Source organism: Moschus berezovskii, chromosome 8 (assembly GCF_049115385.1).
Source record: "Moschus berezovskii isolate FMDL1 chromosome 8, NW_MosBer_1.0, whole genome shotgun sequence".
Lineage (NCBI taxonomy): Eukaryota > Metazoa > Chordata > Mammalia > Artiodactyla > Moschidae > Moschus > Moschus berezovskii.
In genome coordinates, this window is record NC_142467.1 from 100454916 (window position 1) to 100482782 (window position 27867).

General features: G+C 53.0%; 2 protein-coding genes and 1 pseudogene across 3 annotated transcripts; 1 reads left to right on the forward strand and 2 right to left on the reverse strand.

Moving 5' to 3' along the window:
- Positions 1-338: 338 nt before the first annotated feature.
- On the forward strand, positions 339-25255 carry MAST1 (microtubule associated serine/threonine kinase 1). 2 transcript variants are annotated; one of them, XM_088839046.1, is made up of 26 exons: positions 339-421; positions 2101-2189; positions 2673-2748; positions 4921-4999; positions 7099-7259; positions 7379-7454; positions 7628-7837; positions 9706-9807; positions 9907-10039; positions 10119-10186; positions 13296-13375; positions 13465-13673; positions 16659-16797; positions 16921-17053; positions 17194-17359; positions 17462-17563; positions 18260-18382; positions 18882-18991; positions 20117-20295; positions 20373-20620; positions 20959-21159; positions 21347-21576; positions 21915-22037; positions 22164-22300; positions 23360-23547; positions 23646-25255. In XM_088839046.1, the coding sequence occupies exons 1-26, from the start codon at positions 339-341 to the stop codon at positions 24917-24919; spliced, it is 4719 nt and encodes a 1572-aa protein (XP_088695172.1). In that variant the 3' UTR covers positions 24920-25255. The 2 variants fall into 2 exon arrangements, with proteins under 2 accessions (XP_088695172.1, XP_088695171.1); XM_088839045.1 differs by lacking the exon at positions 339-421 and adding an exon at positions 1789-1916.
- Positions 12373-12567, reverse strand: LOC148777157 (translation machinery-associated protein 7 pseudogene; annotated as a pseudogene).
- On the reverse strand, positions 25246-27734 carry DNASE2 (deoxyribonuclease 2, lysosomal). Its single transcript, XM_055431537.2, has 6 exons — positions 27470-27734; positions 27170-27350; positions 27001-27079; positions 26506-26670; positions 26217-26414; positions 25246-25793 (listed from the first exon to the last, which is right to left on the reverse strand). The coding sequence occupies exons 1-6, from the start codon at positions 27562-27564 to the stop codon at positions 25387-25389; spliced, it is 1125 nt and encodes a 374-aa protein (XP_055287512.2). The 5' UTR covers positions 27565-27734; the 3' UTR covers positions 25246-25386.
- Positions 27735-27867: the final 133 nt, after the last annotated feature.

The window sequence follows — 27867 nt, forward strand, 5'->3', positions numbered from 1 at the left end:
AGTGGCCGTCGGTCCTCGCTGACCTCTATCCTTTTGCTCCTTTGCCTTCCAGAAAGATTTGCCCCTGCCCCGGAAAAGCAGCAGGTGAGCCCTGGGGGAGAGATGCGCGGGACTGACGGCCCTTTCTCCAGCTCAGGCTGGGGCTCCAGGCGCGAGAGCGGGCGGGGCCAGGCGCGCTGGTGCCCAGCAGCGCCCCCTCTTGGCGGGCGGCAGCCGCAGGCCTTTCCCCTCCCCCGCCCTCCCCTGCCCGCTGCGGCTCCAGCCTCCGCCCCGCGCGCTCGCTCCCCGCGCCGCCGCTGCCGCTGCCGCACCTGCCACCATGTCGCCGCCGCCGGGTCATGTCTGACTCTCTCTGGATCGCGCTTTCCAATTTCTCGATGCCCTCCTTTCCTGGCGGCAGTATGTTCCGCCGGACCAAGAGGTAGACCCCCGATCCCTCAGACCCTGACCCGGCCCTTCCCCCAAAGCCGCCCTCCTGCTGCTGCTGCAGGGCGGGGCCCGGGATGCTGCACCCGGTCCAGCTGCGCCAGAGGTGCCCGCGCTGAGCCTTCCTGCCGGGGTTGGGGCTAAATGGGGGGCAGTGTGGGCCGAGACTGGGGGGGACTGCACGCTAGAAAGGACCGACGCGGGGGGAGGGGGCTGCGCCTGGTGGGGGATTGCGGCGCCTTTGTCTGCTGGTGCTGCGGGCTCCCGCAGCCGGGGCGGCGGGGGTGGGGGGGCGAGAGTAGGGGAAGAATGGGAGGGTGGGGGGCTTAGCACCCTCAGAACAATAGCCCCAGCCTGGCCTCCCCCCACCGCCATGCCGCGTGCTTTGGCCGCGCAAATATGCTCAGTCACTGCTCTGGGCGGGGGGTGAAGGGAGTGGAGGGGCTGAAGGGTCCCACTTTGGAAGCTGGGATCCTGAGGTGCAGAATGAAAGGGGGGGCTTTTATTATAGCCCAACCGCCCCTCCCAAAGAACACAGCCTCGTATGAAAAATAGTGACACACAGCGTCACGCAGGACATGATGTCATACACACATATACACACAACAGCCCTAGTGTCCCAGATACACCCGGAGTCGCCGCGAGTTCCCAGCCATACAGTGGCCATAGGTCAGAGGCATGCACAGACACACAGGGACCCTCCCAGAGTCACACAAATAAGTCTGCAGGCACAGTGCAGCATACACCCAGGAAGATGTCACTTGTGTGGTGATACTCACACACACGACTGTGCCATCTGAGATGCACAGAGACACATATGTGGCAATGACATCTGTGCAATGTCACAATATACGATATCACCTAAGCATGTCACATACTGTGGCACACAGATGACAGAATGACCCGAGAGTCGGAGACACACACGGTATCACAGATTTCCACACATTTTCATCTGTGTCACACACGGTGGCGTGCTCAGACGTGCCCAGTGTCACAGGATGTCAAACACACACATATAGATGTATAGATCGTCCATATGATGTGTCACACCCGTTTAGATGCCATACGTGGACACACATGGTGAATATCACACTCGGACACAAGGACAGTGTCTCATACAGACTCAGACTGCTACACAAAAGTATAGACACAGCAGAAATCATGCATGAGGTACAATTTACAGCCCACAGTGGCACATCTAGTCATGGACAAGTGGCTAGACAGACTGTGTCAGACAGACACACAAAGCCACAGGTCACGTCACACAAGATAAACTCAAGGACTGTCACATATGATGTCACACTCGAGTGGTCCCAGTGCTGAACTCACACACCTGGTGCCACACCTGGATCCACACAGCAAATGTCACGCAAAGACCCAAAGACATATAGAAACGAGAATCTCCACTGGTATCACGTGGACATGACTAGCACCCCATACATGGTCACACGTGATCCATCCACACCAGGAGGCTTGCACCAACACACCACATATGCATCCTCTCCCATACACAGTCCTCCACTGCCTCCTCCTCTGAGCAGTCCTTTGGGGGCACATTCGAGCACCCACTCGGCTGGGAGACAGGTGGAAGGGATCTGAGATGGGAAGGTGATGGGTCGAACCCTCAAACTCGGCTACGGCCGGGTCCGGCTCCCTGCCTCGCCTTCCCCGCAGCTGCCGCACCAGTAACCGGAAAAGCCTCATCCTGACCAGCACTTCACCCACGCTGCCGCGACCCCACTCCCCCCTGCCAGGACACCTGGGTAAGACAGGTGATGGGTTTGCGGGCCAGACTAGAGGAGGCAGGGCCATAGGAGGGGAGTGTGTCCATGCCACAGGAGGGGTGGTCCAGAGTCTGGACACTGAGGGCCTGGATTGGACAAGGGGAGGGGCCATCCTTGTGTGGGCTCGGCGGTTCCGCACGGGGACCGGCATTTGTGGGCGGAGGCCCCGGAGGAGCTTGTTTGGAAAGGGGTTGGGGCAGAAAGGAGGAGCCATCCTTAAGGGGCGGGGCCCCCTAGAAAAAAGCGGGATCGAAAAAGCCCCCGGGGAGGAGCTGGGCTGACTTTGTAGCCAAAACCTTTTAGGGGGAGGGGCCACAGCTAAGGGAAGTGGCCCACTCATACACCGGGGAGATTAGACTAAGGAGGAGACAAGCTGCTGTTTGGGACCCGCTTTGAGGATCAGGAGGCCTGATGGGATTGCCTCCCACGCCAGGCCTGAAGATCCCCCTCTTTCTGTCACAGGTAGCAGCCCCCTGGACAGCCCCCGCAACTTCTCCCCCAACACCCCAGCCCATTTCTCCTTTGCCTCTTCCCGAAGGTGAGTCCCTCTCCCCAGCGCCCCAGAACTCTGGCCATACCCTCCCCAGCCACCGTCTGGGCCACCATCTGTTCCCCTCATCACTGCATCTGAGTCAGAGCCTGAGGGACCGGCAAAGTGCCCCCAAAGTCCTGGCGGGAACAGGCGCCCAGCATTAGGGGCGGGACCACAAGAAGGCGGGGCCAGTCGCCGGTTCGGAATGGGGAAGGGGCGGGGCTTCCATTGCCGCGGAGCGAAAGCGCTTGCGCTGTGGTCCCGGGGTCTTAGTCTCCCAAGCCTAGCTCTCCAGGCCAGGCGTTCCCATAGTAACAGGACAGGGTAGCAGGGATGAAGTGCGCAAGCTCAGAGTGCTTGCTACCCATCGAATGACTAGGTCCATGATATGGGGGAGGGAGCCTAGGGCTATTTCACCCGAAGGCCGAAGAGGAGGAATCTGATTTCCCTCCAGAGGCCCTGTGGATTTCTGGAGTGTTCCTGAGGTGAATTTTCTGAGGAGCTTTGGCAAAATTGGGAGAGGAAGAGAGAATCTTTGATTTTTGAGGGGGAAACGTCTAGGATTCACCAGGGTGTTTTGCGGATCTCTTTATCGAAATTTATTCATTCTAAAAACGTCTGAACAGCTACTGTGTTCTGGGAGCTGGGGTATGGGGTGAACCGCATCCCTTCTGTATCCACGGAGTTGAGTTTGGGCGGGCAACACAGATCACTGCAAAGGCTGGTGACAGTTGTGGTGATGGGGGGAGTCACAGGAGACTGTGGGGACTCCTGTGGAGTCTGGCTCCTTTGGGAGGGTGGGGGTTTCCCCTCGACCGTGGAATTCAGCTGAGGGCCATGGGGAATCAGAAAAGGGTTCCAGTATTGGACCGGATGTGGTCACCTACATGGAGGGTGAGCAGCGCGAGGACACTGCCTGAGGAGGAGTCCAGTTCATGGGAGTGTGTGTCCCTGTGAAAGTGCAATCTGTGTGCTGATGTGGATGTGTGTGTGTTTGTGAGGTCATGAATACGTGAGGCAGCCCACGCCTGCGCATGGATCTATGGGTGTGAGAGTGAACGTGTGTGACCGTGTACTGGTAGGGTTGTAAATGTGTGTGGGAATAGCTGAGGAAACATGTACCTCCATGCGTGACTCCATGTGAATGTGTAATTTGTGTGGGAGTGTGAATGAGTGTGTAGCTCTGTGAGAATTTGAATGTGTGACTGAGTGCATGAGGGTGTCTTCAATGTGTGTCATGTTAATGTGACAGACTAGAGTGTGTGGGGGAGTGTGTCTGTATATGTCAGAGTGTGAGCACCAGGTCTCTGCGTTTGTGTCTTTGTGAGTGTATGTCTCATTTTGCATGTGTAATTGTGTGTTAGCCTGGAAACATGTGATATTTGGGTCCACAAATGGGACAGTGAGGGGCTGCCTGGTGGCTCAGGTGGTAAAAGATCTGCCTGCAATGCAGGAGACCCAGATTCAATCCCTGGGTCTGGAAGATCCCCTGGAGAAGAGAATGGCAACCCACCCCAGTATTCTTGTCCAGAGAATCCCATGAACAGAGGAGCCTAGCGGGCTACAGCCCATGGGGCTGCGAAGAGTTGGACACAACTGAAGCGACTTAGGGCACACACACACATACACAAGCTAGTGAATGCCTGTGAGTATCTATGCTGAAGAGTCACGTAGTGTGAATGTGTGTGACTTTCAGTGTGTGAACTCAACCGTACTAGTAACAGGATTGGATGTGGCCATAAAAGTGATTGTGTCTATGGGTTCCCGTGTCAGTGTGTACGTGCTTATGAGGAAGGGAAGTTTCTTCTCTGAAAAGACTCAAATGATCTTCCTCTGAGAATTTTCTCGGAGGCACTCCTCTAGGGGTCATCTTTTGGGATCCCTCTGGGATGATTTCCTTGAGTGGACTTTTTATTTTGGGGGCTTGTTTGGCTTGAGGATGAGGGTCATGGAAGGAGCAGAGGTGACTAATCTTTGCTGCAGGTCCTGGGTGCCTGGCTGGTAGATTTCTTCTTTACCTCCTTAACCCTGAGGGCCTTCCGGGATCTCAGAGCATAGATGTATCCTCCCACCCTCCCCCCCCAACCCTGGCCATGGTCAGAGGCTTCTCTCACACCCTAAGGAGTGGGGGGGACTGATGGGGCCTGGCAGCCTCTGAGCAGGTTGGCTGGGTTCCAGGGCGGACGGACGCCGTTGGTCTCTGGCTTCACTCCCTTCATCTGGCTATGGCACCAACACACCCAGCTCCACTGTCTCGGTGAGTGTGGCAGGCGGGGCTGGTGGGTGGGAGCTGCACGGGGCCTACTGGACTAGCTTCCGTAAAAGCTTTGGGTTTCTCTAGTTCTCCAAACGTGTCACCTGTCCATCTCTTCATGTTCCAAGTCTCTTCCAAGGTCCTGTTCTCCACCTTCAATATATCTTTTTGGGGATCCTACTCACCGTGGACTCAGTTTACAGATAAATGACATTAAGGCTCATGTGTTAAGCCACTTGCCCAAGTGTCTGCAGCTGGCTAGGGTCAGGCCACATCCTTCACCTGGAACCATTTGCTCACCCACCGCAATGCACAAAGTCTCTCTCTCCATCTGCCTCCTTTCAGACCTGTCTCTCTGGTTCACTTGTCCATACATTGGTATAATGCTCAGCAGACATTTATCACATGACTTTCATGTGGCAGATGGGGCTCTACAAGCTGGACCAGGGCCCAAGGATTCACAGAGCCCTCATGGGAGGAGTCAGATATGTAAGAAGGCATTCACAACTTGGGATGCTGGAGAGGTCAGAGCTGTGATGAGGGTAGCATAAGGCAAGGTGATGACAGCAGAGGGGAGGCACCTGACTAAGCTGGAGGGAGGGCCAAGGAAGGTTTCCTGGAAGAGGTGGCACTGAAGCCAAGACAAAGGATCAGCAGGGGTTTGGCAGATGGAAGAAGAGAGGGAAGAGTGTTCCAGGAAGGGGGAACAGCATGTGCAGACTCTTGTGGCAACAGAGAACTTCACACATTGGGAAAGTTGAAAATAGCCTGTGTGGCTGGAGCTTTGGGTTGGAAGTGGCAGAATGGAGGTGACGCAGGCAGCAACACTCACGCTGTGGCTTCTTGGCCAGGGTGGCAAGGTGGATTTTATTCTAAATGTGGGAAGCCAGAGAAAGTTTTTTTTGTTTTATATTAAATTATATTAAAATTTTAGTCTGAACTATTAATATTTGAAATTATGATTCTGAATGTCAAATATTGGGCTCCCCCCGTGGCTCAGCAATAAAGAATCTGCCTGCAATGTTGGATATGCAGGTTCCATCCCTGGGTCAGGAAGATCCCCTGGAGGAGGGCACAGCAACCCACTCCAGTATTCTTTTCTGGAGAATCCCGAGGACAGAGGAGCCAGGCGGGCTACAGTCCATAGGGTCACAAAGGATCAGACATGACTGAAGTGACCTAGCACACAGGCATGCATGTCATAGATGATGTGCACTGAGAAGATCATTTTAATAGGCAATGATGGGATGGGGAGTTTTAAGCAGGAAAGTGAGTGATGTCATGTGGAAAAAGATCATTCTGCCAGCAGAATCAGGTGGCTGTCTTTGTGTTTCTCCACTGATGTCTGGGCCTGTGATTGCCCCAACTGCATGCCATGCCCAGACCAGGGACTAAGCAGAACCGAGTTCCTGCTCTGGAGGAGCAGAGAGTAATAACAAATAAGTCATAAGATGTACAGTAGTAAGTCAGGAGACAAGAAGTCAGCAAGAAGCGAGTTGGGGAAACCAGAGAGAATGATGGGTGTGGTCAGAGGAGGATGCCTGAAATGTGACTTTAAAGCGAAGACTTGGAGGAGTGATCCATAGTAGATGTGTGAGAGACAGAGGGAACGGTCAGTGCAAAGGCCCCGAAGCAGGAGTGTGCCTGGCTTGTTCAAAGGCCATCAAGGAGGCCTGTGCAGCTGGCGCAGAGCAGGTTGGGTGTGGGGGGGGGCGGGGGTAGGGGGAGGTGAGAGTGGGAGGAGGTGATGGCAGACAGGGTTAGATCTTGCAAGACCTTGTGGGCTACGGAGAGGACTTAGGCATTCACCAGTAGTAAGGTGGGAGCCATGGAGAGTTCTGAACAGAGGAGGTGTATGTGACTTGACTTGGGTTTTCACTGGCTCTCTCGGGCCACACTCATGTCTGTGTCCCTGTTCTCATCTGTGTCCCTGCTCCCCTGTCTGTCGCCAGGAATCCCAAGCTGAGCCTTGGGATCCAAGGATCATAAGGTCCAGATTCTGGCCTTGCTCAGTGGCCCGCCAGCCGCGGGAGTCCCAGGCCAGGGTCCCGAGCTGTGGGGGGACCGTGGTGACCTGACCCCGGCCCTGCCCCTCCCCCCAGTCTTCCTGCTCCTCCCAGGAGCGTCTGCACCAGCTGCCCTACCAGCCCACCGTGGATGAGCTCCACTTCCTCTCCAAACACTTCGGCAGCAGCGAGAGCATCACCGACGAGGATGGCGGCCGCCGCTCCCCTGCCGTGCGGCCTCGCTCGCGGAGCCTCAGGTGGGTCTGCCTCCCCCTCCATGAACAGCCTGGTGGGTCTGGGGGCTGGTGCCCTGCGAGACGCTCCTCTGCAGTTTGGGAGGGAAGGGGCTGGACGCGATGGGCTTCTCTCTCCGCAGTCCCGGGCGATCCCCCTCCTCCTACGACAACGAAATCGTGATGATGAACCACGTCTACAAGGAGAGGTTCCCGAAGGTGAGGCGAGGCCGGGGGCGGCCGCAGGGAAGCGGGGCGGCCGGAGCCCTCGCTCACCTTAGCTCCGCGCGCCCCCTGGTGGCCGGCGCCGCGGCGCGCAGGCTCTTGGCAGAAACAACCTCGGGGCCAAGCCCCGCGCGGGCATCCCCGCCTTGCCTCCCTCCCTCCCGCAGGCCACCGCGCAGATGGAAGAGAAGCTGCGCGACTTCGCCCGCGCTTACGAACCTGACAGCGTGCTGCCGCTGGCCGACGGCGTTCTCAGCTTCATCCACCACCAGATCATCGAGCTGGCTCGAGACTGCCTGACCAAGTCCCGCGACGGCCTCATTACCACCGTCTACTTCTACGAACTGCAGGAAAATCTGGAGAAGCTGCTGCAGGACGTGAGTGCACCGAGGGCTCTGAACCCCCAAATCTGGCCCAATGTCCCTATCCTTTCCTTCACGCCACATCCATTCAGGGGGCGCCTAACATGTGCCAAGTGGCTGGTGTGGAGCCGAGGACTGAAGAATGGAGGAGAAAGACTAGATCCCTACTCTAGATCTAATGGAGGAAGTAGGAATTAATTTTTTTCCACAAAATGCACCTTTTGTCTTGATCAAAATCACTATATTGTTATACCAAGATTTTCACAATATCACATGGTGATATTGACAGTAATATTAATATTTTAAGTTTCTTGAAACTTCTCTGGCGATCCAGTGGTTAAGACTCAGCTTCCAAGCAGGGGACGCCAGTTCGATTCCCGGTCGGGGAACTAAGATCTCACAGGCAGCGTGGCTCGGCCAAACAAATTTTCTTTTATTTTTTTCCCCACTGTTTTAATTAATTTTTATTGGAGTATAGTTGATGTATAATGTTGTGTTAGTTTCAGGTGTACAGCAAATTGAATCTGTTATACATATACACATATATACACTTTTAGATTGTTTTCCCATATAGGTCATTACAGAGTATTGAGTAGAGTTCCCTGTTCTATACAGTAGGTTCTTATTAGTTATCTGTTTTATACATGGGGTTTCCCTGGTGGCACTAGTGGTAAAGAACCTGCTTGCTAATGCAGGAGACATAAGAGACTTGAGTTCTATCCCTGGGTTGGGAGGATCCCGTGGAGAAGGGCATGGCCACCCCTTCCAATATTCTTGGTTGGAGAGTCCCATGGACAGAGGATCCTGGTGGGCTACGGTTCATAGGGTTGCAGAGAGTTGGACACGACTGAAGTGACTGAGCATACAGAAAGCACGTCAGTACCAGTCTCCCAATTTATCCCTACCCCACCCCAGGAAACAATTTAACTTTGCTCACCTCTGTCAGGTGTTTACTCAAATGCTGCCTTCTTGGGTGACATTAGGACTGAGAGTAGAATGGAGCAGGTGATTTTTTTTTTTTCCGCTTTAGAACATTAATTATTGAATAAGTTGAAAAGAAAATATGTTAAAACTTAATGTTAAGTTTAAATATTTTATAATTAAACCAAAATTTTCTATAATTTTACTTTCCTGGTTTTAATGGAAACAAGCTAATCAATAGTATTTTTATTAAAACCACTAATCATTTGAAAAACATAAAAACATATAAAGATTACACCACTTTTTCTTTTTTTGGCTGCACCACACAACTTGAGAGATCTTAGTTCCCCAACCAGGGATTGAACCTGGGCCCACTCTACGCTTTTTCTTTTGATTCAGTTTCCAGTATGGCTTGACTTAGCCCTCTGGGATCCTGTCCTTATTTAAATTTTACTGAGACTTCCCTGGCAGTCCAGTGGTTAGAACTCTGTGCTTTCACTGCTGGAACCCAGCTCGGTTCAATCTCTGGTTGGGAAACTAAGACCATACGTAGTATTGACTTCGATGGGCATGATAGATAAATTAATATATGGCCTGTTTGATAGAAAACAAGAATTGGATGGGGTCAGGGCAAGTCTCCATGAGGAATTGATAACTAAGCAGAGACTTAAAAGAGGAGAATTAGGGAGCCATGGAGAGATCCGAGGAGAGAGGATGCTAAGCAGAGGGATTTTTAATTTGGTCTGGATTGTAGAATTGCTTTGAAGATAAATTGAATGACTGAACATTTTAGGACCATGTTTACTATAACAATAATGATGATTTTTACCATGTGGCCTGAGTTTTCTCACCTGTAAAATGGGACAATAGCAGCAGTATTGTCCCTTCCTGTGGGGATGGAAGAGAAGCCTGGCCTGGAAAGGCACATGTGAACCCCACCCCCACTGTGCTCCACATCCCAGGCCTATGAACGTTCCGAGAGCTTAGAGGTGGCCTTCGTCACTCAGCTGGTGAAGAAGCTGCTTATTATCATCTCACGTCCAGCCAGGCTGCTGGAATGCCTGGTAAGGGGGCTGGGCATGGGCAGGGGAGGAGGTGCTGGGGGTGGGAGGCCGGCTAGGGCACCTTGGAGGTCACCCTGAACGCACCCTGCCTTGCCTTAGGAATTCAACCCCGAGGAGTTCTACCACTTGCTGGAGGCGGCTGAGGGCCATGCTAAGGAGGGCCACCTTGTCAAGACAGACATCCCCCGCTACATCATCCGCCAGCTGGGCCTTACCCGTGACCCCTTTCCAGGTGCTGACTGGTCGGTGCTGGGGACTCTGGGTGAGCTGACTGGGTCCCAGGCCTTGACTCACTCCCATTCCCTTCGTAGATGTGGTGCATCTGGAGGAACAAGACAGTGGCGGCTCTAACACACCTGAGCAGGATGACCTTTCTGAGGTAAGGGCTGGAGGTCCAGTGGACAACGTTCTTGTCTGGCCCTACTGGTTGGGGCTCACCTCCTGGCTCTTTGTCCTCAGGCTGAGCGAATCTCTTGGTCCCCGCTCTGAGCCTCAGTTTCTCCATCTGTAAAATGGATTAATAATAGCTCTTCCTCCACAGGCATTTTTCTTTTCATGATTAAATATGCATAACATAAAACATACATTTAAACAAGTTTTAAATGAACAATTCATTGTTATTTACTGCATTGTGAGGCCATTTCCACCATCTAGCCCCTAAACATTTTCATCATACCAAAAGGAAACCTTGTACCCTTGAAGTAGTTTCTCTCCGTCCCCTCCCTCCCCCACAGCCCCTGGCAACCACTGATCTGCTTTCCAGATCTTTCTGTCTCTATGGATTTGCTGGGTCTGGAGATTTCATATAAATGGAATTATTCACTCTGTGGCCTTTGGTGCCTGGCATAATGTTTTCAAGGCTTATCCATGCTATAGCATGAATCAGTGCTTCATTGCTTTTCGTGGCTGAATAATATATGCCATATTTTGTTTATCCATTGTTCATTGATGGACCTTTGGGTTGTTCACACCTTTTAGCTATTGTGTGAATAGTGCTGCTATGAATATTTGTGTACGAGTATTTGTTTGAACAACTGTCTCAGTTTTTTTAGGTATATACCTAGGAGTGAAATTTCTGGGTCACATGGTAACTATATGTAATTTCTTGAAGAAATCTGTATGGACTTTTGAATAGGTTGAGTGTCTCTGTGTGTTAACAACTCAGTGTAGTAACACTTACTTAATTCCACCCACAGGCCAACCTCACTTTGGTAGATGTTTCACATATCTGGTGGAGGTTACCCGCCATAACGGCCATGCCTGTGTTTTCTCTGAGCTGCCTAGTGTTTTCAAAAGTGTGAAACAAAATATAGAAATCAGAAGATTAAAGTTAAAATCTGGGTTTGTGCCTTTTTGAAAAGAATCAAAAGTTCTAACAACACTGTGATGGAACCAGCTGGCATTGAATGGGGGCTGGCCTATGATATGGGGTTACCTACACCCTAGTCACCCATGCCTCTCACCTGGTATGCCTGGTCCCTGAAAGCATTTGGGTTTGTGTCCTTTGTTTCACATACATACACACACACATCTGTCCTGTATTTTAAAAAATCTCATCATACCATTATATGCTATTTAATTTTTTGAATAGGTAATGGAATGACATCACTCAAAAATCTAAAACTCTGAAAAGGTATTTATCTTTAATTGTTGTTTGTAGGATATTTTGTAATTCCATTCAATCAAACTTGTTAATTGAGTGATTAAAATCTTCCATCTTCCTATTCAGTTTTCTTTTCGCCAGATTGATTTGATAGTTTCTGAGGGAGATGTGTTAAGTTTGTTTTGAGTAATTTCTCTTTGTAGTTCTGCCAACGTTTCTGTCAAACTTTTTTGGGCTACATTCTAAGGAACATAGAAGTTCAATATTTTTAAACCTTATAGATCTTTTTGTGAACTGTTAATGTAATAAATCTCTTGTCCCTATGAAAAATAAAAATTATTTTTATAAATGGTATACAGTGAAAAATTTTATACCCACTCGTGTCCCCCATACCCATATTGCCTCAAATATAATTATATTTTGCCCCTCTTTTTACATAAAATCATACAGTACATATAGTTCCTTGTTTCTGCCCCCATTTAATAAAATACTTTGGAGAACTTTCTGAATAAGTGTACAGAAATATTTTTCATTAAAAAAAAAAAGAAAACAGTGGTAAAGGACTTCCCTGGCAGTCCAGTGGTTAAGACTCTGTGCTTCCACTACAGGGAGCATCGGTTCAATCCCTGGTTCAGGAACTAAGATCCTGTGTACCACACAGTATGGCCAAAAACAAACTAACAAACAACAACAAAATAGTAATACAATATTCCTTTATATTATATCCCCTCATATTTTATTTAATCAATTTCCTATGTATGGATTATTTCCAATCTTGCAATAAGTAAGAAAATGTGTCTGTCATTTTTTTTTTTTACAAAAGTTCATTCCTAAATGTACATATGTTCCAAGACAACACTTCATTCTAGCTATCGGTGGCAATACATATTATGGCAGGGAATCCAGGTGTTTAAACAGGAATGGAGCTAAGGGTCATCGTTGCCTCAGGCACAAGGAACAGCTTACTTTTTGCCAGATTTCTTAGTTCCACCGGTGGCCAGGGGGCCTTTCCTCGCGGCCTTTGCTTTTATCTCCTCAGATTTCTTCCGCTCCTCCTTCTGCTTCTGCCTGAATGTCTTATCTTCCTCATCCATCTCCTTGGCTTGCTTCTTGGGCTGCTTTAGGGGCTTCTTCTTGCCACTTTTGCAGCCTGACATGGCCCCTGCCCCCCTTCCCCAGACCCTGCCACCAGATGTGGAGCTCCCCGTTCCAGCCTCTGTGCCTGTGTGTCATTTTTCACATGTGAAAGCATATCTATAGCATGAATTCAAAAGTGTAAAAAAACTTTTTTAAAGTGAAAATTGCTGAATTAAAGGAAGCATGCATTTGTAATTCTGATATACACCAAGTACCTTTAATTGAGACTGTGCCAATTTATACTCCCAACAGCAAGGTATAAAAGTATCTGTTTCCACACAGCTTTGCCCACAGAGTGTGCCAGGCTTTTGGATATTTTTTTTTCTGTCAATCTACTGTGTGAAAAATGTTATCTTGGAGTAGTTTCAGCTTGCCTATCTGTCATTATTTGTGATGTTCAACATTTTTTTCACATGGTTAACAGCTCTAACTCTAGTTTACATATCTTGCGTATTTTTTCTCTTCAGTTGTTAATCTTATTGTTGATTTCTGGGAGCTCTTTATATATTAGGATGATTAGCCATTTTAGGTTTCTTTCCTAATGAAGAGAAGTTAGTTATATGACTTCACTGTCAGCCTTGGGTTTAAGTTCTGAATTTGTTACTCCCTCACTGTGGAACTTGGATGAAGGACTCATTCATCGACTTTGTGCCTCAATTTCCCCATGTGTTAAGTGGAATACCAAGAGTCTCAGTCTCATGATGATGACGATGATGATGATGCGGTCATCTCCATCTTTCCTTTGCAGGGCCGCAGCACCAAGGCTAAGAAACCACCTGGAGAGAATGACTTTGAGACCATAAAGCTCATAAGCAATGGTGCCTACGGGTGAGCCACCCGGGGCTCTGGCGGGGGGAGGGTGGCGGAGGCCGGGTGTCTCGGAGGTGACGGCCGGTCCTCGCTCTCTCCCCCTGCAGCGCCGTCTACCTGGTGCGGCACCGGGAAACAAGACAGCGCTTCGCGATGAAGAAGATCAACAAGCAGAACCTGATCCTGCGCAACCAAATCCAGCAGGCCTTCGTGGAGCGCGACATCCTCACGTTTGCTGAGAACCCCTTTGTGGTCGGGATGTTCTGCTCGTTTGAGACCCGGCGCCACCTCTGCATGGTCATGGAATATGTGGAAGGTGTGGGTGCCTGCAGGGCTGTGGGGAAGATGAGGGGATGGCCGCTAGGGGTGGCCTGCCGGAACCCCAGTCACCATGTTGACCATCCACCTGTGTGTTCAGTTTTTCCACCCATTTATTCATCCAGTCATTGTTCAAACATTCCATCTGTTTATTTCTACCCAGTCATCTATTGATATGTCTGTTTTCTTTTTTAAAAATTTATTTATTTGTGGCTGGGCTGGTTCTTCATTGCCCAGTGTGGGTTTTCTCTAGTTGCAGCAGGCAGGGGCTACTCTCTAGTTGCAGTGCATGAGCTTCTCATTGGGGTGGCTTCTGTTGTTGCGGGGTACAGACTCTAGAGCACTTAGGCTCAGTAGTTATGGCACACCAAGTTAGCTGCTCTGCGGCAGGTGGGATCTTCCCTGACCAGGGATCAAACATGCATCCCCTGCGTTGGCAGGCGAATTTTTAACCACTGGACCACCAGGGAAGCCCGATTTATCTGTTTTAATTTCTCTCAGTATGGGTACATCCATTCCATTATCCATCCATCTATCCTCCTTCCTTTCATCTGTTCATTTGCTAATCCTTCCATTTTTCTATCCGTATATCTACATGCCATCTCTCCGTCTATCCATCCAGTTACCCGTCTATTTGTCCATCCATGTATCTGTTTATCCATTACATCTTTATTTATTTTGTTCAAGTATAGTTGATTTACAATATTATATTACATGTATTTTTAAAGATTTATCTATTTTTTACCGTGCTGGGTCTTCGTTGCTGTGGGCTTTCTCTGGTTGGGCAAGTGGGGACTACTCTTCATTGCAGTGCTTTGCCTCCTCATTGCAGCGCCTCTTCTCTAGAGCGCGGGCTGTAGGCACTAGGGTTTCAGCAGCGGCATTTGGGCTTCAGTAGTTTCAGCTCGAGGTCTCTAGAGTGCTGACTCAGTAGTTGTGGAACACCAGCTTAGTTGCCTCATGTCATGTGGGATTTTCCCAGACCAGGGATTGAACCTGTGTCCCCTGCACTGGCAGGCAGACTCCTAACCACTGGACCCCAGGGAAGCCCCCACATCTATTAGAAAGAGTAATAGACTTCATTTTTTAGGGCAGTTTTAGGTTTATAGAAAGACTGACTGGAAAGCTCAGCGAGTTCCCAGGTATTCACTCCCCTCCTGCTCTGTTTCCTCTGCCATTTGCATCTTGAATTAGTGTGAAACATCGGTTACAATTGATGAACAAATACTGTACCTTATTATTAACTAAATTATATTAGGGTTCATTGTGTCATACATGTGTTTTCCATCCATCCCTCTTTTTCTATATCTAAGCATTCATTCACCCATCTGTTTATTCACCTACTTACTTAACATCCATCTATCCACCAATATCTATTTACCTATTTATTAATCTATCATCCACCCATCCCTCTTTCCATCCATCTATTTACTCTTCTTATTTGTATTCATTCATCCAAACCTCCACTCTTGCAGATATCTCATTTTATCTAGTTAGCAGTCTAACTCCATCTACTTATTCACAATTAATCCATCAGTTTATCCATCCCTTTACCGTCCATCCAATCATCCAGTCACCGATATATATGTTTTTCATCTGTTTATCTAACCATCCCAAATATTCATTCATGCATCTTCCAAACACAGAAGTACTATAGTTACACACATGATCTCATAGGGCTACAGCTGTGCCACCTCTAAGTCTTAATTGACCATTAAGTCACTGAACAGATATCCCTTCATCATCTCCTTCATGTCACATGCTTTGCTGGTGACACAGTGGAGACCTGGACAGACACACCTTTCCCTCACGAAGGGAATAGACATACAATAAAACTGTATAGACACACAATAAATAAGAAAAATAAGTTAAAAGGAAAAAGGTTGTTTCACATAGTGAGGATGGCAACAAGAGACACAGAGATCAAGGAGGCCATGGGCACTGTTTTCTGCATAATGTGTGTAGGGATTACCTGGGGTTATGGCCAGATTCAGATTCCTGGGCCCACCCTCAGAAGGTCTGATTAATCAGTTTCTGACACTGAGGTAAATCTAGCTTCAGGGAAAATTAGGAAAGAGAGAAATTTATCAACTTGTGGTTAAAAAAAATAAATGTCAACTTCAGGAATGGCTTTATCTAGGTGCTCAAATTATGTCATTAGTAATCTCTCCATCTCTTGGGTCTGTTCTACCACCTGTGCACTTCCCACTAAACAGGGCTTGACAGGGAATTCCCTGGTTGTCCATGGTTAGGACTCTACACTTCTACTGCAAGTGGCATGGGCTCTGTCCCTGCTAGGGGAACTAAGATCTCATAAGCCACATGGCATGGCCAAAAATAAATAAAATGAAACAGGCCTTGATATAGTGAGGTTACCATCAAACAGATCCCAGTTTACAAACTATGAGCTTAGCAATCTTTGTGAAAAAAGAGGGAAACGTCATGGGTTACATGCTGACCCAGCAGCTAAACCTGGAAGGAAATCTGACCCTTGTGAGAAAAAGGAGAAATGGAAGCTGAGGGAGACTAAATTATGAATGCTGCTGACAGTAAATCTGGCAGGGCAAAATAATTTATATTTTAAAACCTCAGACCTTCAAGGCTCGGACTCCAGACCAGGGTCCATTCTCCCAGACTCCGTTCATAAACAGGCAGCCTCAGTCCCAACCAAACTTTCCTCCACCATCAACTCCCTGCCTGACCCAACCTCTCTCTGAGCATGGGTGTAAACCAATCCCTTCCTGTGTAAAATCAACTGATTATGCTGACTTTGGAGGATGGCTAAGAGGACAAGAGAAGCCTGGCAGAGGGCACTCCCAGCATAAGCTGGGGAGAGGGAGACCCCTTTCTGAGCCTCAGTTTTCCTTAGCTGTAAAATGGGGGCCATGTGAGATGAGAACTTGGTACTATGCTGCCTGCTGAGTGCTCAACTCTGGGCCCGGGTTGCCTCCCTCTTCACATGCATCCATTCCTTCACCCCCAGGGGGGGACTGCGCCACCCTGCTGAAGAACATTGGGGCACTGCCTGTGGAGATGGCCCGCATGTACTTTGCTGAGACAGTGCTGGCACTGGAGTACTTGCATAACTACGGCATCGTGCACCGCGACCTCAAGCCTGACAAGTGAGCCTTGACCTTTGCTATCTCTCCGTCCCTGGTGCTTGGGGGTTAGGGGAGCCCTGGCACAGAACGGCCAGGAGTGAGGAGGACGGTCCTCACCTCTAAGACCCCAGTTTGTTTCTGCAGCCTCCTTATCACCTCCATGGGGCACATCAAACTCACGGATTTTGGCCTCTCAAAGATGGGGCTCATGAGCCTCACCACCAACCTCTATGAAGGCCACATCGAGAAGGATGCCCGGGAATTCCTGGACAAACAGGTGTGTGTGCGTGTGTTGGGGTCACCATGGGTGGAGTGACCTGGCAGGACTGTGTGGGCCCCGGGCCTTGCATGGGGGGGCGCCGCTCCCCCAGGAGGCCCCTCCTGTGGTCAGGGCATAGGCTGACCGCCTGCCCCCAGGTGTGTGGGACCCCAGAGTACATCGCACCCGAGGTCATCCTGCGTCAGGGATACGGCAAGCCGGTGGACTGGTGGGCCATGGGCATCATTCTCTACGAGTTCCTGGTGGGCTGTGTGCCCTTCTTTGGAGACACTCCTGAAGAGCTCTTTGGACAGGTCATCAGTGGTGCGTGCCTCCGCGGTGGGCAGGCAGGGGGCATGGAAACGAGGGAGGGCCAAAGACCTTGAGGACCTAAAAGCAAACCCCACCCCACACCTTGCTCTGCAGACGACATCCTGTGGCCCGAAGGGGAGGAGGCCCTACCCACGGATGCCCAGCACCTGATATCCAGCCTCCTGCAGACTAATCCCTTGATCCGTCTTGGTGCAGGTAGGGGGGTCTACTGTTCAGTGAATATGGGCTGAGGCAGGGGTGGGTGGGTGGTGGTGTCTGTTGTCCAAAGCAGGGCTTCCAGTGCTGTGTCTCTGGGCGGGAAAATGGGTGAGCTGGGCTACTGGGCTAGCCGTAAGTGTTAGCTGTGCAGTCGTGTCTGACTCTTTGCGACCCCATGGACTGTAGCTCAACAGGTTCCTCTGTTCATGGAATTATCCAGGCAAGAATACTGGCATGGGTAGCCATGCCTTTTTCCAGGAGATCTTCCTGATCCAGGGATTGAACCTGGGTCTCCTGCATTGCAGGCAGATTCTTTACAGTCTAAGTCAACAGGGAAGCCCTGGGTTAGCCATGCTGCTGCTGCTGCTGCTAAGTCACTTCAGTCATGTCCGACTCTGTGCAACCCCATAGACGGCAGCCTACCAGGCTCCCCCATCCCTGGTATTCTCCAGGCAAGAACACTGGAGTGGGTTGCCATGGCCTTCTCCAATGCATGAAAGTGAAAACTGAAAGTGAAGTAGCTCAGTCATGTCCGACTCTTAGCGACCCCATGGACTGCAGCCTACCAGGCTCCTCCATCCTTGGGATTTTCCAGGCAAGAGGACCGGAGTGGGGTGCCATTGCCTTCTCCAGGGCTAGCCATAGCTGTCGCTTAAATTCCTTCCCTGATCCAGCCCATTCCTTCCTCCCCAGGCGGTGCCTTTGAGGTGAAGCAGCACAGTTTCTTTCGAGACCTGGATTGGACAGGATTGCTGAGGCAGAAGGCCGAGTTCATCCCCCATCTGGAGTCCGAAGATGACACCAGCTACTTCGACAGTGAGCGGGGACAGCGGGTGGAATCCTTTGAGGGGGCCCTTGGGTATGGCCTGGTCTGGAACCCAGTTGGGTAGGAGACTAGCCAGCTAGAACAGAGAAGAGGGCTGAGGTCGTTCCGGGGGCGTGGCTTGGCAGAGGGGCGGGGCTCAGAGAAGAAAGGCGGTTGGGGTAGGGGTGGAGCCTGAACCGGAGTAAATTCTAACATTGGGAGTGAGCCTGGATTACCAGGTGGTGCTAGGACCCAGACAAGGCAAGGGCCTGGGCTGGCGGAGGCAGAGCCAGGGTGGAGAGCACCACAGGTGGAGTCTGGGGGTGTGGCTTTATGGAGGCGGGGCTACATGTAGCCCTGGAGAAAGTGGGACTGGGACTCAGCATGGGGGCGGGGTCTGAATCAATTACTAGTAAGGAGAAGGGCTTGTGGGACCTAGACCTGACTTTCGTGGGAGTGTGATTTGAGGAGTGGACGTGCCCGCGGTCACTATCCACACCTCCACCCCAGCCCGCTCAGACAGGTATCACCACGTGAACTCCTACGATGAGGATGACACCACGGAGGAGGAGCCTGTGGAGATCCGTCAGTTCTCCTCCTGCTCCCCGCGCTTCAGCAAGGTGGGCCAAATTGAGGGGTAGGGGTGGGGCTAGCCCGGGGGAGGGCGGGGCAGGTGTTGAGGTAGGGAATGGAGGTGGGCTTGAAGTGGGCAGGGGCTCAGGAGGCTGTGGGGAGCAGGCACACAGACCTAAGGTCTCAGACTAGAGAATTTACAGAAGGAGTGAGGATCTGAGTGATGAGGCTAGTGGCAGAGGGGGTGGGGTGGGGGGAAGCACCATAGTCTTAGACGTGGCGTTCGGCGTTAAAGTGAATGAAGTCGCTCAGTCGTGTCCGACTCTTTGCGACCCCATGGACTATAGCCTTCCAGGTTCCTCCGCTCATGGGATTTTCCAGGCAAGAATACTGGAGTGGGTTCCTTCTCCAGGAGATCTTCTCGACCCAGGGATTGAACCCGGCTCTCCTGCATTGTAGGCAGACGCTTTACCTACAACGTTCCTCCTACCAGGGAAGATGCCTTCGGCATTGAGTGGAATCTAATGGGAACCTGAACAGTATAGAAATGACCGACAGGAGGAGCGGCTAGTCTGGACCGGACGGGGTCAGGACCTGGGAATGGAGAGATTGAGCAGTGAGGGCGGAGCTAGGCCGTGGCGAGGCTGGGCACTGTTTCATTTTGAGGAACAGCATGTAGCGGGGGTCACAAAGAATCGGACACGACTGAACACACATACAGTGTAGGGGGTGCACGACCTAGCTTGGGAGAGGGTGCGCATAACTGGATGAGACTTGGAGAGGTGAGATTATTTACGGCTTGGGCAGGGAGGCATCTAGAATATGTCAGAGCCTCATTTCGTGGGGTAGGGCCAGAACTGAAGAATTGTGGGTGGTCGGGCTCGGTCCAGGAATGGGCAGGACCCAGCTTTACTAAGATGGAGCTTAGTTTGGCAGGCTCCAGTAGCGAGGCAGAGGATGAGATAGTTGGTTGGCATAATCGACTCAATGGACATGAGTCTGAGCAAACTCCAGGAGACAGTGAAGGACAGGGAAGCCTAGCATGCTGCAGTCCATGGGGTCACAAATACTTGGACACGACTGAGCGACTGAACAACAGTAGCGGGAAGTTCACTGGTTCAGGAGGGAAGGCAGAACCTGGGGGTTGGACTTTCCTCCACTACCACTTGCAGGTGTATAGCAGTATGGAGCAGCTGTCGCAGCACGAGCCCAAGACCCCCGTGGCGGCAGCGGGGACCAGCAAGCGGGAGCCGAGCGCCAAGGGCCCAGAGGAGAAGGTGACCAGCAAGCGGGAGGGCCTGGGTGGCCTGACCCTGCGTGAGAAGACCTGGAGAGGGGGCTCCCCGGAGATGTGAGCAAGGGCAGAGGTGGGTTTGGGGGCGGGGCCCGAAGGGGAGTAACTCCTCTGACAACGCCCCCTTTGCGCAGCAAGCGCTTCTCAGCATCTGAGGCCAGCTTCTTGGAGGGGGAGGCTAGTCCCCCGTTGGGCGCCCGCCGCCGTTTCTCAGCGCTGCTGGAGCCCAGTCGCTTCAGCACCCCCCAAGAGGAAGAGGATGAGGCTCGGCTGCGCAGGCCTCCCCGGCCCAGCTCCGATCCCCCAGGCTCGCTGGATGCGCGGGCCGCCAAAGAGACACCTCCAGGGGATGGCACCCCCAGCGTCGGGGACTCGGAGGCCAGTAAGTGCCCCCCTCCTGCCGCCTTCCCCAATTCCCCAGGGGCCATATATGAACATTCAATGAACCTGGTTACTGCTTATGCTAGTTTTCCTGTACTCTTCACACTCCAACCTGGGATTCTCATCAACATGACCCCTATCCCACGCTCAGTCAGTCAACAAATGTGTTTAAGCAGTTCTCTGTGTCAGGAGCTGTTCCAGATGTATAGGGTACCTGCTCTTATGAGATTCACAATCCAGCAAGGGAGAGAGGTGGGAAGAACATTGCATGTAGAGGGAACACCATTTAAGAAGACTATGACCTTGGACTGACCCCCTAACACACCTGCTCTGTTGCAGCTGACCGCCCAGGCGACCTCTGCCCACCCTCTAAGGATGGGGACCCATCAGGCCCCAGAGCCACCAATGACCTGGTTCTGCGCCGAGCGCGGCACCAGCAGCTATCAGGAGATCCCGCAGTAGAGAAGCGGCCTTCTCGAACCGGGGGCAAAGTCATCAAGTCAGCCTCTGCCACTGCCTTGTCTGTCATGATCCCTGCAGGTGACGCTGGGTCCAACCTGGCAGGGGATGGGCTGCCCCCATTGGTGCGTTTTCCCGGCCCACAGTGATTTGCTCCGGGATGGGCCAATGAGAGCCCTGGGACTTTCACTTGGGAGGAGGGAGGAGCAGACACGGGGAGAGCTGTGTCTGTATGCCCTGACCTCTGGCTATGGGTCTGTGTCTGCAGTGGACCCCCATGGGAGCTCACCTTTGGCTAGCCCCATGTCCCCGCGATCTCTCTCCTCCAACCCATCCTCACGGGACTCCTCACCCAGCCGGGACTACTCGCCGGCTGTCAGTGGGCTTCGCTCCCCCATCACCATCCAACGCTCGGGCAAGAAGTATGGCTTCACACTGCGTGCCATCCGCGTCTACATGGGTGACTCAGATGTCTACAGTGTACACCACATTGTTTGGGTGAGCAGTCACGGATGAGCCTGTATTCTACAGTGGGGTTGGGGAGAGAGAATTCCACCCCCCACCGCACTCCCCACCCCTGCTCCAAGGGATGAGGGACAGCTCAAACTCCGGAACTAGGCAGCCTGAATGAGACTCCTCTGTGACACCCCCGCACCCCGTCACTTTCCTCTCTGACTCTCAGTTTCTTCATTTGTAAACTGGCGAGAATGATTGTTATTTCCCTCGGTATTATGATTACCGTGCCTGCAGAGTTAGGTGTCTGCAACATAAGCTTAGGGAGACTTCCTTGTTACCAATCTTGTTAATCCTGCCCCTGTGGGCTTCCCTGTCCCCAGCACGTGGAGGAGGGGGGCCCAGCCCAGGAGGCAGGGCTCTGTGCCGGGGACCTCATCACCCACGTGAACGGGGAGCCGGTGCATGGCATGGTACATCCTGAGGTCGTTGAGCTGATCCTTAAGGTGAGTCTATGGGGAAAAAGTGAACTGTCGGGGGAGTGGAAGGGAGTGAAGGGTGAGGGAGGTCCCGGGGAGCTGGAGTTGCCAGAACAGCCTCCAGCAGAGAACTTTCCCCCTTTCTAACCCCAGAGTGGCAATAAAGTGGCCGTTACCACAACGCCCTTCGAAAATACCTCCATCCGTATCGGCCCTGCAAGGCGCAGCAGCTACAAGGCCAAAATGGCTCGGAGAAACAAGCGGCCCTCTGCCAAGGAGGGTCAGGAGAGGTGGGTGGGGCCAAGTGCAGTGGGCGGGGCTATAAACTGCAGCCCCTCTGGAGCAGTCCAGTTTTTGAGCTATGGCCAGGACTTATGTGGGATAGGTATAGGAGAGGACAGAAGGCATATTTCACGGGAATGGAAGTTGTGCTCAGGAAAGGGGGCCGGGGCCACTGTGCGTGTGTGCTAAGTCGCTTCAGTCGTGTCTGACTCTTTGGGACCCAATGGACTGTAGCCCGCCAGACTCCTCTGTCCATGGGATTCTCCAGTCAGAATACTGGAGTTGGTTGCCATGCCCTTCTCCAGGGGATCTTCCCGACCCAGTCTCCTGCATTGGCAGGCGGGTTCTTTACCACTCGCGCCACCTGGGCGCCACCGAGTGAAGAGCAATAATGAATGGACAGAAGGCGGGGCTGAGAAAGTGGGAGGAGTTGGGAAAGGAAGATGTGCCAAGCTCCAAAACTCTGGGAGTAGAGCGTAGCCAGCGGATATGGACCAAGAGGGCACCGTGCAAGAGATGACCCTGCTTTGGGGTTTGCATTTAAGCGACTGGGAGGAGCCAGGAGAAGAGATTTCTACCTGGGAAGATCATACCAGGACAGTAGAAATAATTTCTTCCCTTACAAATAAAGCAGAGTTAGGAGAGGTAGGTGGAGCCAGGAGAGTTTTCTGTTTGATCAGCGGGTTTGGCCTGGACAAGCAGTGAGTGGGGATTGGAGTGAGATTCGTCAGGTTGAGCCCAGTGAAATTCTTCCTGCCCTGATAGGTGGGTTTAACTGGAGCGGGAGGGGCTAGAAAAGTGGGCGGGCCAGAATAGGTTGGTTCTGTTTGGAAGGATGTTTCTAGCTTGGATTGTGAGTGGTCAAAATGCAATGGGTAGGCTGAGGTGGGAGGAGCCAAGTGGGACCGCGATAAGGGAAGTTCTCCAGTCTCCAACGTGTTGTTGTTGAAGAGGGAGGGTCCAGATTGGGTGGGTGGTTCCAGGAGGTGCCTTGAGGCCCTGGAGTGGGAAGAGCTGGGAGCTCTAGAGTCTGGTCCAGGGAAACTGGTTCCTTCCTTGTCCTCCAGCAAGAAGCGCAGCTCCCTCTTCCGCAAGATCACGAAGCAGTCGAACCTGCTGCACACTAGCCGCTCGCTGTCGTCGTTGAACCGCTCGCTGTCGTCCAGCGACAGCTTGCCCGGCTCTCCCACGCACGGCCTGCCGGCTCGCTCACCCACCCACAGCTACCGCTCCACGCCCGACTCCGCCTACCTAGGTAGGCCCTGCGCCCGCGCGGGGCGGGCGGCGTGTGCGGGCGGGGCAGTGCCCCGGCGGCGCCCACCCAGTTCTTTGCCCTCTCTCGCCCGCCCGCAGGCGCCTCGTCCCAGAGTAGCTCGCCCGCCTCGAGCACTCCCAACTCGCCGGCGTCGTCGGCGTCGCACCACATCCGGCCCAGCACGCTGCACGGCCTGTCACCGAAGCTGCACCGCCAGTACCGCTCTGCGCGCTGCAAGTCGGCAGGCAACATCCCGCTGTCGCCGCTGGCGCACACACCGTCCCCGACACAGGCGTCGCCGCCCCCGCTGCCGGGCCACACGGTGGGCAGCTCGCACACCACGCAGAGCTTCCCGGCCAAGCTGCACTCGTCGCCGCCGGTGGTGCGCCCGCGCCCGAAGAGTGCCGAGCCCCCTCGCTCGCCGCTCCTCAAACGGGTGCAGTCGGCGGAGAAGCTGGGAGCCTCGCTGGGCGCCGACAAGAAGGGCGCGCTGCGCAAACACAGCCTCGAGGTGGGCCACCCGGATTTCCGCAAGGACTTCCACGGCGAGCTAGCGCTGCATAGCCTCGCAGAATCGGACGGCGAGACGCCCCCTATCGAGGGGCTCGGCGCGCCCCGGCAGGTCGCCGTCCGCCGCCTGGGCCGCCAGGAGTCGCCCCTGAGCGTGGGCGCGGACCCGCTGCTGCCCGAGGGCGCCCCCAGGCCGCTGGCATCAAGTAAGGAGAAAGAGTCCCCAGGTGGCGCCGAGGCCTGCACCCCGCCCCGCGCGACGACCCCTGGGGGTCGGACCCTGGAGCGGGACACCAGCGGCGCGCGACACCAGAGCGTGCAGACCGAGGACGGGACGGGCGGGACGGCCAGGGCCGTGGCCAAGTCCGCGCTGAGCCCGGTGCAGGAACACGAGACCGGCCGGCGCAGCAGCTCCGGCGAAGCAGGCACGCCCCCGGTGCCCATTGTCGTAGAGCCCGTACGGCCTGGGGCAAAAGCTGAGGTGTCTCAGCCCCCGAGTGTGCGTACCCCGAGTGCGGACTCCAAGGCATTGCCCGAATCTGCACCCCTGGCGCCTCCCCCACCTGAGGCCCTCCGGGGCCGGGAGCGCTGGGTGCTGGAGGTGGTGGAGGAGCGGACCACGCTGAGCGGGCCTCGTTCCAAACCTGCCTCTCCCAAGCTCTCCCCAGACTCCCAGACCCCCTCCCAAGTCCCAACAAAAAATGTGCCCAGCAGTGCCGGGCCCCCAGCCCCACCTGCTTCCCTGCCGGGCCCGACCACCAAGCCTGAGGTGGGGCCGACCTCTCGGTGCCCTACTGAAGCTGTGCCCTCAGTAGGCCCGACCAAAAAAGGGGCGCCCTGCCCCATGCCCCCAGGCCCATAGCAGTGGGAGCCGCTGGCCCCGTGCTGTACAGCCGCCTGTATACATATGTACACATATAAATAAAGTGCGCCCCTGCTGTGTGAGCTTTCTGGAGCTCGCCCCTCCTCCCCTAGCAAGGCAGGACATCCTGTTTCCACCCCCTTGCCTGTGTGCTTGTTAAGGGGTGAAACTTCCTCCAGTCCTAGTTACCATAAAGTAGGTCTTGGGTGGCCCCTTACTTGTGGTCCTATCCTGTGTCTCACCTATGTGCCAGCTGCCCCCAGACGCTGAGCAAGCTGCAATGCTGTTCAGAGTCCCAGTACCCAGCTGAAGAAAGATTAACAGTCTCATTTACTAATTTATTTTTATTATGCAACAATTCTGAGTAAGGTGTTATGATTCCCATTATACAGATGAGTAGACTGAGTCACAGATTAAGGCACATGATTAAGGCCAAACAAATAGGAAGGGACAAAATAGATTCAAACTCAAGTCCACATTGGCCCCTGAACCTTAGCTCTTATATGTCCTGCTGGGCTTCCTAGAGAGAAGGCCCTGCTCTTCTTTTCACAGGGCTCCCAGGCCTTCACCAGAGGCTTGAAGGCCTTCCAGAGCATCTGGGCACACAGAGTGCCCCCACCCCGGTGCTCCTCTCTTTGGTTCCGATTCATGTCACCCACACAGGCCCAGGGCCCTTTTGGGGTTACACACCACTTGGAGTGGTCTTCTGTGGCATTGAAGGCTGGCCCAGCTGGCCCAGGGAAGGCTGTCTGAGTCACGTCAAATACATGCTGGGCCCCTGAGCAGTTGGAGGGCAGGATACCAGAAGATCTTTGCCAGAATTGGACCTGCAGGGTACTGCCAAGGGCTTCCGCCAGCCAGCCAGAGTACAGGTCTGCAGAAAATGGCAAGAGGGCATGGACAGGGTCAGGATCAATGCTAGGGTTTCCCTAGGCCACTTCCCCTCTCTGAGCTGTTTCCTCAGTTGTCAATTCCTGGCTATCCGGAGGATTATAACATTAAGAGTAATAGCCCTTACTAAATGCTTTATATGTATCACTTTGCACACAGCAGTCCTTTCAAGTAGATACCATTACTATTCCCATTTTTCAGACAGATAAATTGAGACCCTGATTAAATCATGTATCACACAGCCAGAAACCAATACTTGAACACAGGTATGTTGGTTGTTTACCTCGCATGTGATTATGACTCAGATGTGTCCCAGTCCCTACCCATGACCTGCCCATAGCCACGGACACACCAGACAGTCCCTCTGCAGAGAAAGAGTTCTCCAAACAACAACCTCAGGGCTCACCATCTCCAAAGTTTCCAAATTTGGCAAAGCTCTGGAATGTGGCTCCTTTCTTTGATGTGAGTGTTACACTGCTGTTCCACGGTCCCTGGCGAACGTGATGGCCCTTGACTACCTCCTCCAGGTAGGGGAATTTCTGGGCGAAGTCCCCTTCCAGCCTGTGGTCATACACCAGCGGGTAGGTATAGGTCAGCTGTTTGCCTGGAGGGCAAGGGGAGAAGAAAATGAGGGACTGTTCTAAGATTCTGATCTGGGAATCAGGAACTCACCCTGTCTCCCTGTCTTTACTCACTGATATCCAGGAACTGGGTGAGAGGAAAAGATACACAGATCAGAGTCTGCCCATATTTTTGGGCACCAGGAGGCCAGCTGTATGCAGCAGAGGAGGCATGTGGAGGGAAGTTCGGAACGCTGTGGATCAACCAGAAGCCCCCTTCTTGGTCCAGGAGCAGCACACCTGAACCAGAAATTGGAGTTGATGGGGGGAGGGGACTGCTTGAGACATCGAAACAAGCACATGTGCAACCAGAACACTCAACTTGTAGGGGGCCTGGGCTGCAGGACCAGCGGGCAGTGGGCAACGAGTGTCAGGACCACTGCTGAACTCAGTTTCCACAGCCATCAGTTCTTATAGTTCAGAGGAAGGACCACATTGATTTAAGATAGGAAAACAGATATCCAGGGCCTGCCAGAGCAGCTCACCCTCAGCCCCAGACAGGTCAGGAATTAGCTGAAGAAGATGCATAGGGAAACCAAAACCCTCCCCCGGCCCCCAATGTGGCCTCACCCTTCGTGTGCCCACGACTGGAAGAGTCCTTAGACTCGCTGGATTTCGGCGGTTGGTCATTGTAGAGCACAAAGGCGAGCTGGGGAAGATGGACAGGGGCAACGTGAAGGTTCCCTCAGGTCAGGCCCACCCTAGAGTCCCACCCCAGGTTCGGCGGAGGCGTCATCACCTGGCTGTTGTTGTTTCGGTACAGAGGCAGCAGGCTGCGGCCCACGGCCCCGGTGGTGCTATTGATGAACCCCACGCCGTCGCGCCAGCCCTCTGAGTATTCGTCAAAGTACTTGTACCGCAGCCCGTTCTGCGTCGCATCTCTCGACCCTGTGTGGGCCGGCAGCTTGTAAACGACGAACCTATAGGTTGGGGGACGGACAGAATGGAGGAAGAAGGGGAGGAACCTGTTTTCTCCTAGGAGTGCAGCAAGCAAGCCCCAGTGCAGCTCTGAGGGAATAGTGGGCGCCGGCGCACTCACCAGTCCACAGGCTGCCCCGAGTCCCCGTAGCAGGTCAGGCTTCCTACAGGGACCCAGAGCAGCGCGGTCAATAGCAGTGAGCTCAGCGTGGCCATAGAGCTAGGGTCTAGAAATCCGTATCAAGAGGGCGAAGCGCGGGGTCACGAGCTGGGACAGGCCCGGCCCCTGGTGACTTTCACTTCTCCAAATCCGCCTGGGAACCCAACCCCAGACATCAAGAGGATGAAGACCCCGCCCGCGAGGTGAGAAGCAGAGATTTAAAAAGGCAGTCCAGGATCCTCCCAGGGGCTGGACTTTCTTTCCGGCCTTCACACCCATCTGAGTCCGCCCCCGCCCCACCTGAGTCCGCCCCGGATCCGGCGAGCCTGGGGTCCTCCTCCTGCTTCCGGCCGACTAGT

Excerpts from the sequence above, each read along its gene's own strand:
- MAST1 (XM_088839045.1), top strand. The coding sequence starts at position 1,789 with ATGTCACGCAAAGACCCAAAGACATATAGAAACGAGAATCTCCACTGG. Across the intron at positions 20,296-20,372 it reads AGAGGGGGCTCCCCGGAGAT|CAAGCGCTTCTCAGCATCTG; the intron begins GTGAGCAAGGGC and ends CCCTTTGCGCAG. Across the intron at positions 20,621-20,958 it reads CGTCGGGGACTCGGAGGCCA|CTGACCGCCCAGGCGACCTC; the intron begins GTAAGTGCCCCC and ends GCTCTGTTGCAG.
- DNASE2 (XM_055431537.2), bottom strand. The coding sequence starts at position 27,564 with ATGGCCACGCTGAGCTCACTGCTATTGACCGCGCTGCTCTGGGTCCCT. Across the intron at positions 26,415-26,505 it reads CACCCAGTTCCTGGATATCA|GCAAACAGCTGACCTATACC; the intron begins GTGAGTAAAGAC and ends CTTGCCCTCCAG. Across the intron at positions 25,794-26,216 it reads ATTTGGAAACTTTGGAGATG|ACCTGTACTCTGGCTGGCTG; the intron begins GTGAGCCCTGAG and ends CATTTTCTGCAG.